This window comes from Trematosphaeria pertusa (genome assembly GCF_010094035.1).
Source record: "Trematosphaeria pertusa strain CBS 122368 unplaced genomic scaffold BU26scaffold_5, whole genome shotgun sequence".
Lineage (NCBI taxonomy): Eukaryota > Fungi > Ascomycota > Dothideomycetes > Pleosporales > Trematosphaeriaceae > Trematosphaeria > Trematosphaeria pertusa.
Genome location: NW_022987216.1, coordinates 720,312 through 731,243, shown reverse-complemented (window position 1 = coordinate 731,243; position 10,932 = coordinate 720,312). Strand labels below are relative to the sequence as shown.

Genomic DNA, 10,932 nt, shown 5'->3' with positions numbered 1-10,932 from the left:
AGAAGAGCTAGCTCTATAGAAGTTTTCTAGAAACCTTTATTACGTTATAGATACTATATACTATAAGTTTTATATATTATTATAGAGATATAATACTACTTACTAGAAGTAAACTAGATTTTTTCTTAAAAGTTAGTTATATACGTATAGCTTTTTAATTACGTAAAATATTCTAGTGTTACTTTCGTATAAGGTGTAATATACTATAAAGAATATATGTATAAATTTTTATAGAAAAGTATTAAGGTTTCGCTTAGTTATTTAAGAAAAACGGGTTAATTTTCGTTAATTTTCGTTGCTAAGAAATTGTGGGCGGTTTAATAATAAAGTACGTTATAGCTATTATTTATAATATAACGTACTTTATTATTAAGCTAACTATATTATTAAGCTAACTACTTTTACTAAGCCTCTACTAAATACTACTATTTTATTTAGATTACTCTAACTCTAAGCTACTTAAGATAAATCTAGATAAGTTATCTAACTTATCTATATTATCTTTAACTATCTAGTACGTTTACGCGTTATACTCTAGCTTACTACAGCGTCTATAGTATTACTAAGCTAGCTAGCTATTACGTGCTACTACCTCTTTACGCTACTTCTTACTCTTATTCTAATCTATAGCCTCTCTTTAAGTAACTAGCTATAAGCTAGCTTTAATTATAAGAGTATCTTCTTTCTAAATCTACTTTCTTTTACGTAAATTACGCTTCTTTTTCTATATATTAGCTACTTAAAGCTAGGTAACTTTAGACTCTATAAGTACTAGCTAATACGCTATTAACTTATTACCTTTCTTAAGCTAATTAAGTAACTTAATAATATAAGTTAGTAATAAATTAAGGTACTATATAATCTTTAATTAAATTAGAGTTAATTAGAACTTTACTTTAATAAGATTACTAGATATTTTATACTTCTAGATAGTAGTATTATTAGTAAAGAGTATTAGCGTGCGTAATTAAACTTTAAGCTTTAATACTACTAAATCTAGATTAAATAGAACTAAGCTAGCGCTTCTAAACTCTACTCTAATATTATTATCTATAATTAACGCGTAAAAAGCTACGTAAAATATAGATAGAAACTTAATTTTTATAATATAGTTAATATAGCTATATATTAGATTTTTAACTTAGCGCCTATATACTACCTTTAATAGTAAGAAGTAGCTAATATTAAGTAGCTATAGAAGATATAATAAATATACTAGTATATAAAGAGCTATAATTTTATTCTTCTTATAGTACTACTAGAATTTAATAGAGCTATAGCTTTTATAGCTATCTAAAATTAGTAGATAATATATACCTATAATATAACTCTTAGTATACGTGTTAAAGTACTTTAACTATGTAATACTAACTTTATTTATTATCTAGCTACTTTTAGAGATAGCTATAACCTAGTTATGTAGTAGCTAGCTACCTTTATACTATACTAAGAGGTAGTTCTTATCTATAATAATAAGAAATAGTAGAACCTATATATTATCTACTACTTTTACTATTATAATTACTAAAATCTACTTATAATTATCTAGTTAAAGACTCTTTAGTTATAATTATCTCTTAGAGCTAGTAACTACTATCTAAGGTAATATTATTTCTATTATAAAGCTAGATTTATTAAAATTATACGTATCTTTATTAGTAATACTATACTTTACCTTTATATTACCTACTAGGTTAAACTACACCTAAATAATTATAGAATCTTCTTACTTTACTTTCTAATAGTTATACTTATAATTAAGCTATATTTTAAGCTTAGAATAGTACGTAATAAAGTAGTTTAGCTAAATTTAACTAATAGTATTCTTACTCTATTTAGTAAGTAGCTTATTAGCTATATCTTAAATAGTAGTAAGATAAAAGGTAAATTCTTACTTATCTAGGTCTAGTATATACTTAACTATTACCTACTCTTTATTTATAGTAAGCTTTATTTAATTAGATATTTTTTTATATCTTTAAGTTATTCTATTACGTTAGTTCTTTAGTATTAATTAGTAGACTCTATATATAGCTATAGCACGTTATTTGCTTTAAATTTAGCTAGTCTAGAAAGTAAAGAGAGTAAGCTATATTCTAGCTTTATAAAAGAATAATTCTATATAGGTAGCTAGACTTATAGTAGTTAAGATAATTTTTAGTAGAGGCTTAGTAAAAGTAGTTAGCTTAATAATATAGTTAGCTTAATAATAAAGTACGTTAGTTATTTAAAAAAAATAAGTTAATTTTCGTTAATTTTTATTACTAAGAGAAAGTAACTAGCTTACTTATAAAGTATATTATATATATATATATATATAACCTAAGTTATATATTATAGTATATAGTAACTATATTTAGTAATAGAGTCTATAGTATTAAGAATATATATAATAGTCTATACTTAACTCTTAAATAGTATTATAGGTTACTAAGTATAAATTCTAATATTAGAGAGAGCGTGCCTAGTTTACTTATTTTTTATTATAACTATAAAATACTAGATCTCTAGAACGCTAATTAGTAAGTCTAGTTATATATTTGCTAGCGTTTCTAGTCTCTGCAGGATTATTCTGCATCGTAGCCTGTTAGATCGCTAAAGTCGGATAATCCAGAACAGGCTGAGATCTCAATATTGACTGGCCTCCTTCACTAAAATGTAATCTTCAACTGATTTCTTTACTTTCCCCAGTTGCTTGGAGATAGACTGCACCTGCTTTCGGCTCAGTTTCAGAGCTTCTTCGAGGTCCTTCCCGTGCTTTTCTTGCGCGTTGAATGTGTCCGTTTTGATGTCGTATCCGGCGGCTTCGAGACCTAGGTCGACCGCACCGCATAGCTGAGGAGATAAGCTACATATCTGGATTATCTTGGCGGAAAGGTATTGAATCTTACAGTGCTGAGCTCGCACACCCTCTGGCATAGTTCGGTCACGTATCGCCGCAAGTGCGCGAGCTTATACCCGGTTTGAGAGATCTTGCAGATGAACTCAGCGACCGTGATGCCGCTCGCGAGCGCGCTGAAGGGGCTCCATCATGGGCTCGGGTTGCCAAGATTATATTCATCGACGGAAGGCGAGATCAACGACCTTGAGGAAGAAGAGAGCCGGTGCAAGATGAAAGCTTCAACGCGAAGATCCCGTTGCGTATTTGGAAAGTGTATCTGGGAAGTGTAGGGACCAAAAGAGAAGAGGAATCTAAGCAAAGGCTTCACAGTGTCCTTCTGACGAGGCTCGGCTAGCCAACATGCAGTCTGCTCGACTAATATTGGACAGTATGCACCCCGGTCGCTAACCGGTGAAGCTAACCGGTGAAAGATGGCGGGGCGTCCTGCTCAGCCTTATTCCAAGACTACTTCTCCTTATAGTCTAGAACGCATAATTAAGCTATCACGCTGCCCGTTGGATGGAGCCACGGTAGGCTTGCGCGGTCGACGGAATTGGACGAGATCAACACGTTGCTCTCCCAAATATCTTGCTTTGCACGCAAGCCAATGCGATTTTTGCCCGGCCCCCCTCGAGGAGTCTGCACAAATCTAAGCGATGTGGCTATGTTACCTTGTTGGTGGGGGTGTTCTCCAATCACAACACCAGTTGGCTTTCACAATGCTCCACGAACAACTAGCCTAAACCAGACTAATAGTAACTAAACAAGATCTATCCTTCCACGAGTGGCCGGCCCGGCAAGCGTTTTCCTGAAATATCGGCACAGAGAGCGAGGAGCGTCCGGACGATGTCTTCATGGCAGCACTGTGCATGCATCACTCCACCTTCTTTGAAGGGCCTACGATGAGTGAGCCGTGGCTTTCACCATTTGCGTGCGCCGCAACCTCACATCTGGATCGAGCAGTAGTATTTGCAGATTGCCGTCTGATTGACGCGAAAGGTAAGGCATTTGGGTTAACTATCTACCACTGCTGCAGCGCGTCTACAGCAACAAATCTTCAGGAATACCTAAGTCAAGCTCTGGCCTTTCCTCCGCTTCCTAGCCAGCTCCTCTGCTTGTCTCCGCATTCTCTCCAGTCGCTCATCCTCGACTCTCGAATACAAATCACGTTGTGCTGCATGGGCCGCCCTCTCGCCAGCCAAAGGCGCTTCCGCCTGTGGGCAGTTCTCGACCTCGACGTCTAAATCTAGGCTCAGTTGCTTGTTGCGCTCCTTCTCTAGGCGGCGGAGCTCTTCCTTGTCTTCATTGGCACCGCGAAGGGCTTGCAGCGTTCTCTCTGCCTCGGCCCGTTGGTCGTCAGCCCGCCGTCTATGCTGCTTCTAGTTGTCGAGGTTTACTTGGGCGACCTCGGCCTGAGTCTGGGCGATATTCGCGGCGAACTTGAGATGTAACAACTCCTCGGTAAGAGCAATGACCTTGGCTTTGTGGCGGTCCGATTCGTCGAGGAGGCTGTTGTGCTTTACCTCGAGCTTCGTTTGACGATCCTCTAGACTGCTGTGTATCTTCGAGGTGTGATCGAGCGCAGTGCTTGCGCTCGAAAGCTGCGACTTGAGCTTAGAGATCTCGTCGGCTTGTCGGCTCTTTTCTTCCGCTCCCTCTCGAAGCTGCTTGCGGAAATCTTCAACTTGCACGCGGAGTTCGTTGACCTGCGCAGATTCGGAAGCCGTTGCTGCAACATTGGCCGTGAGCTGGCTTTGGCGGAGGGAAGCGTTATCGTTCTCCAAGAGTGTGACTTTTGACCGCGCTTCATCGTTTTGCGTCCTCTCGTACGCGAGTTCCTGCTTCAGATTCTCAATCTCCGCTTCAAATCCTTTGGATTTCCCGCTCAGCTTCTCGTGCTCCCGGTCAGGCTTGTCGTAATCCAGGCGCATGCTCTCTTTATCTTTCCATGCTAGATTAAGCTTATTGACGATGTCTTTTTGCCAGCGGAGGACCTCTATGTGGTCTTTAGTGCTGATGCCGCCTGTCATCTTTGAGCCCAGTGTGTGCGTGACCTGGCTCATCTCTTGAAGAGCGAACTCGAACAAACTTGCTTGTGTGCGCTGGAGCTCGTTGCGTTTCTGGAGCTCTTTGGTGAGGCTTTCTGGAGTATCCGTGTACGTTACCAGACCGTTTTTGCCGTCAATTACGTTGCGTAGGTTGTCCACTAGTTCGCGCTTGAGCTGCACGAATCGGATGCGGAAGTCGATAAATCTTCCGTCATCGTTTTCCGCATAGAGCCGAAATTTCTCGAGAAGAGTGTCTAGCCTCTCTGCGTATTTCTTGGTGCGCTGGACTGTGGCTTCGGCGAGGACGACGGTTGCGTTCTTGATCCCGCCCATCTCATCCGCCATTTTGAGCACTTTCTCGTAGTGTTCCAGCTCAAGGGAATCTTCTTCGCGCAATTTCTTGAGATGCGCTGTTTCTGCTTCCGCTGCCTTTGTCCTCTCGCGAATTGAAGCAAGCTCGCTCTCGTACTTCGCATTCTCTTCCCTCATCATGGCATAGCCATCCAATTTGTGGAACAGCGACTCATACCACGAGGGCGTTGGTTTCGGATGCGCAGAAGAACTTGTCTTTTTCCACCCTGCTGGGATATCGGAGCCCGCATCGCTCGAGTCGTTTCCGGTTCCGGTTCCGCGCGACTTCCCTCCGCGGCCTCGTCCTCGACCTCGTCCTCGTGTTTGTCCCCGGTGGTTGAACTGTACTCTGGGCGGCATTTTGAATGGCGGCCGGGTCTTGCGGAACGCGTGCTGGCGTATGCTGGTGTGGTGGTGGATGGTGCGCGAGTGTGGCCGACTTGCGGGTAGAGAGCAGTCGATTGATAGTAAACTTGCGTAGGGCGCGATACTGTCACCCTGGGGAAGAGGACGAGGGAGGATGAGGAAGAAAACCCTGCGGGGCGTGAAATTGAGTTTTGTACTCAGCGACTTGCTCAAAAAGCGGTGAAAAGGGAAGGCGCGACACGTCGCGATAAGTGAAGAAGGTGAGGACAGAGAGGAACTGGGAGATAATTCACACCGGTCCCACGGAGTCAGAGACTTCCAAGGTTGTTGTGTGTGCCGACAAACGTTCGCAGCTTCCTCGGTCAGCTTACGGAGCCGGGGACCTTAATGCCTTTCCCCTCCTCGAGTCTGTAAGAAGCCGGCAATTCTGGGCGGATTCCGAAAGAATCAACCTTGGAACAGTCCGTCTCCGGCAATGGCAAAGGGGACAAGATATCTGACTACCGGGGCCCGTCAACAACCAGGCGACTACTCAACCATCCTGATAGAGGTGAGCAGTGACTCTTTCCAACGTCACGCCCCCGCAGCGATAAGGCTTCCGCCAATCAGCGAATCTGATGAGGGCATCACTGGGCGACATCGTACGATGTGGCTAATTCATCTGAAGCGGGAAGCCACCAGGGAGGTGTTCTCGCTCACTACCAATGCTTCGTGCGGTGTAAGGATGAGGGTGAAGCCCCTCGATAGCTATTCAGCGGCTGTGAAGAGCCTCAAGGTGTCGTATTCCTCAAGTAGAGGGTCCGTAAGGAGCTGCCTATGTTGATTTATCGCGGATTATTGGGGGGAGTGGTGGAGGCGAGCCGGTGAGCACATCTCGGCTTCCTCATCCACAGTAGCGAGTGGCGGGTTAGCCAGGGGCGTTCTCAATATAAAAGTCTTCAGCCAGCCCCATTCCACCTTTTCTCCTTAGTTCTCCGTCGACCTCCGAGTGACAGTATAGCACTCTCTAAAATTTTAAACTGGTCAGCAAGTCATCAAAGGAACAGTCACTGACCATATCCACCTCAGGCTCCCCTACTCGTCACATCTCACCTCACCGCACTACTACCAGCGTCACAATGCTGTTTCCCGGCAACATCCCGTCTTCCGGCAGCGTCCCTCCCCCCAATGCCAGTGACCCAGCCGACTGGGTGTGCAAACTGCAAACACTAACTGAAGACCTCCTGGCGACTTCGAATCTCCCTTTCGTCTCTATCTAGCCTCTGTCGTCATCAACCTTACCCTCATACCCTCCCCTAATCCCGCCCTCTCGCTCTTCGTTAGATGTCCTCGTCCAAGCCGCTAAAGAGCACGGCTAAGCTAGACGACTTCCACATGAGCTATTAAAGGCCCTCACGAATAGCTTTCAAAACCCAAACTGAGATATGGCGCGTGTGCCGCTACCTACGTGTCTCCAAGGTTAGGCAGGTGATGGAAGAGCGTACTGGGGGAGTCGACGTCCCTCTTAGGGTGCTTGAAGCAGAAAGCGGCCGACCGAAGGGTTGTAGGATAAGGCGTAGAGTACGCGGTGGAATGAATGGCTCGTGTTAAAGTTGGCAAGTACTAGATCACCGTTCACGCGCATTCGGATAAGCTCCACGTAGACAATGCCCAAAGCTTGGTTCAGCGTTCAAGCTTCCTTGAATCTGGACTCGCTAGGAGAAAATTCCTAGCGATGATATCTCACTGTCGCGCCGGCTTGCCCGAACTACCTCTGACGCCAATTTCCCGTACCTTCCTTATCCCCCCAAAGTCCCAAGCCGTTACGTAACTCAGACACCAAACGGCCTTGTTTACCTGAAAATTTGCGTTCCAATTTCGCGTTTTCGCGCCGCCGTCGCTGCGGTGACGGTGAAGGAAGTCACGTGATGACCCGCGCTAGCGAGCGCCAAGCAACCACCCAGGTATAAAAACCCCCGCCCGCCCTCTCCTTCTTCCCTCCTCAGCGACAATCCCCCCCCTTCAGCACGCTACTCCAGCGTGCTGGGCCAACAGTACAATGGCCTGCGACCTTTACGACGTGAGTCCAGGCCCTGAAAGAACAGCTGCTGACTACTTCTTCACCAGATACACGACACGTATGGGGCAACGGAGTTGCCAATCAGTGGACCGAGGTAGCGGAGTGGGATCTTTCTACCAGCCGGTGGGGAGAGTGTGAGCCGACGTACAGTCGAGGCTCCTTCGGGGGTTCTCGGCCTGCGACTCTGCAGCACGGGGCCGCTACCAGGGAATACGCATACGCATACGACCTTGTTGCTGGATGGACTGACCGACCGGACTCACGACGACGACGACACACCGGACCGCGACCGTTACTGGACGACGAACTTCTTGAGCTGAGGAAAGGAGGAACGGAGGAACGGAGGGCGGTGGTGAGGTGGAGGGAGGAGATTGGCGGCTTGGTTTGGGTGCTGGAGGTGGCAGTGGGTGTGGGTGGGTTTTAGTTAGATTTCTGGGAAATGAATGTGTGTACTCCTCTTTCTTGGCTCCAGGTCCCGTCGTCTATGCTGCATGATTCTACCTCACCGTGAAGACCGCCATGCCAAAAGGGTCCCCTAATACTCGAGGTCCTTCTATGTACTGGTTAGCATGTGGAGACGAACGGGCTGCGTCAGCGCCTTGCGTATCATCTCATCGAAGCAAACATACCGTCAACAACAGCAGTGCCCAGACCCCTCACACGAGTACGCCGACCACTAGCAGTAACGAACGGCGGACTGGAATCAAGATAGTACATTGTCGATACCACTTCTCTCTAAATCTTGCAGATACACAAAAAGACAAATCTATCAGATTCCACACGGCAAAAGCCCACGCGCTAAACTCCGAGCTCTAGACAGGGTGCCTATCATCCGACCGAGAAGCCGGTCCCGGATAAACGCACAAAATAAGGATTACAGTAGTACAAGAGGCGTGACCAGAGATGGTATATGTACGAGAAGAGGGACAGAACGCTGAGCGGAACCGCGAGGATCGCCCGCTACAGGGAAGCCGACTTTTAGAGGAAATCTGGACAAATGAGACAGGCCGTTACAGGTGCTTACGCTAGACGCGCGACACATCGCGGCCGAAGATCTTCGACTTGACCCAGTCTATGCACACCAGTATCCGGTTGCGCGTGCTGAAGCACATGCTGATGTAGGCGCTCCGCCAGAAGAAGTAGGTCAGGGTGCCGCCGCTCGCGATGTTGCCGGACAGCCAGGAGATATCGGCGACGGCCTTCTCGGACCCGATGTAAGCCAGCGAGCCGTTGTGCGTGTACTCGAACGGGCCAATCTGCTTGACCCTCCGCAGGCGCTTCTGCAGGTCCTTGATCTCGGCGAACACGGCGTCACGTGCCTCCTTGCTCGGCGCCTTCTCCTGCTTCTCGGAAAGCACTGCCAATTCTCCCTCAATCTGGTGCGTCCTGGCCATCTGGTTGAACATGCGCGCGAGCCAGGCGCCTTCCTGAGCAGCAACCTGGGCAGTCGGCGCGTAGTTGGCGACGGCGCAGTCACCGACAGCCCAGACGTTGTCGCATCCCTTGACAACCAGGTACTCGTTCACGGCAAGACCCCGACGCGAGTCCTTCTGCGCCGGAATCTGGTCCATGAAATCCTTGACGATGGGCCGCAGAGCATTACCGGTGGCCCACACGAGCAGACCATAGGGGATCTTCTCCAGGATTTTCTTGCCGTCTGGGCCGGTCGACTCGGCCTCGATGTACCTGTCAGTGACGTTCTTGACCATGGTCTTCGTCCGGATGGTGATGGTCTCCTCTTTGAACGTCTTCTCCGTGTACTCAATCAGCTGCTTGGAGAACATGGGCAGGACGTTCGGCAGGGCCTCGACAAGGGTCACGTGGAAGGTCTCCTTGATCTCCGGGAGCCACTTCTTCAGATCGGAGTTGAAGAAGTCCTGGAGTTCACCCGCAAACTCGACGCCAGTCGGGCCACCGCCAACAACAACCATGTGCAGCAGGCGTTTCATCTCATCGGGGCTCTGGCCCTTGAAGGTGGCGGTCTCGCAGCAGTCCATGATGCGGTTGCGGATGCGCTGGGCGTCGCCGACCTCCTTCAGGAAGAGGCCGTGTTCGCGCACACCGGGAATGCCTGGCCTTGTTAGCTGACGTCCAAAGCGAAGATTTTCAACGCACCGAAAGTGGCGTTCTCCGCGCCCACGCCAATCACCAGCATGTCAAAAGGCACCTCTGTCGCAGACGCATCGCCCTTGATGGGTGATTCGTCGTTGATGTACACCACGCGCTTCTCGTAGTCGATCTTGGTCGCCTCGGCTTCGTAGTACTTGACGGCGGCCTTCTTGTGGCGCAGGAAGTTGCGGATGGGCTCCATGATGGAGCGATGCTCGATGGTGCCGACGGTGCATGACGGGAGGAGAGGCGTGAAGAGGAAGTAGTTGCGCGGGGAGACAACGATGACGTTGTAGTTCTCGCAGTCGAGCTTCTTCAGCAGCGACACAGCGCCCCAGCCGGTCCCTGAAACACGTCAGTGAGCTCATCGGGGCAATCGGGGGCAGGCGGGAAGGGAGGCACTCACCCAGAACCACCAGCGTCTTCTTGCTTGGGTCGGGCTGCGGCTGCTCTTCGGGATTGCGCATGTCCCAGATGCCGTAGCTAATGTATGCGGCGCCTGCGATGGCCGAGATGTAGGTGAGCCGCCATGTCCAGCGGAAGAACCTGAAGCGTTTCTTCGGCTTTGGCGCCTCGGTGGACTGGCGGCGGATCGACTGGCGCAGGGCAATCTGGTGCTGCGTCGGCCGCGGCGTCCACCGCGCTCTGTTGGCGATGAGCGACGGGCGGGAGGTGGCATAGGTGCGGCGTCCAGCCAGCTGGAGCTGCGCGATGAGGTTACCAGCAGCGAGCGGGCGCAGGTTCGGCGCCATTGGGACGAATTAATCAAAGAATGGGCGCCGCGAGATGGGCGACAAAGGGACGGAAGGTGGTGAAGGTCGGAGAGCAAGGTGCTGGGGATGATGCAGCGGCCGGCGAAGCTATCAACTTTTTCTTTGCGATGACGAGCGGGCTCGGCGGGCGTGACAGGGATGCGCCGTCGTTGCTTCTGTTGGGTCGAGATAAGCTCTTTTTCCAATTAAAGCCCGGCTTTTGCGCCGCTTCCGAGCTGACTAACGGCAGACCTGCACCCAGAACGATGCGCAAATCCTTTGCATCGCAGCAGCGCGAATCCCACGCGTCATTTTGCGACTCCCATCTCACCTCCTCCACGCCCTCGAATTTTGCACGTCACACAG

The 10,932-nt window shown here is 48.0% G+C and overlaps 2 protein-coding genes across 2 annotated transcripts; both read right to left on the bottom strand.

The window, feature by feature from the left end:
• Window positions 1-4,044: 4,044 nt before the first annotated feature.
• On the bottom strand, window positions 4,045-5,671 carry BU26DRAFT_591725 (uncharacterized protein). Its single transcript, XM_033834811.1, has one exon. The coding sequence runs from the start codon at window positions 5,638-5,640 to the stop codon at window positions 4,261-4,263; it is 1,380 nt and encodes a 459-aa protein (XP_033685761.1). The 5' UTR covers window positions 5,641-5,671; the 3' UTR covers window positions 4,045-4,260.
• Window positions 5,672-8,402: 2,731 nt separating this feature from the next.
• On the bottom strand, window positions 8,403-10,785 carry BU26DRAFT_517545 (external NADH-ubiquinone oxidoreductase-like protein). The gene is made up of 3 exons (XM_033828601.1): window positions 10,221-10,785; window positions 9,821-10,159; window positions 8,403-9,776 (listed from the first exon to the last, which is right to left on the bottom strand). The coding sequence occupies exons 1-3, from the start codon at window positions 10,564-10,566 to the stop codon at window positions 8,731-8,733; spliced, it is 1,731 nt and encodes a 576-aa protein (XP_033685760.1). The 5' UTR covers window positions 10,567-10,785; the 3' UTR covers window positions 8,403-8,730.
• Between the last annotated feature and the right edge of the window lie 147 nt (window positions 10,786-10,932).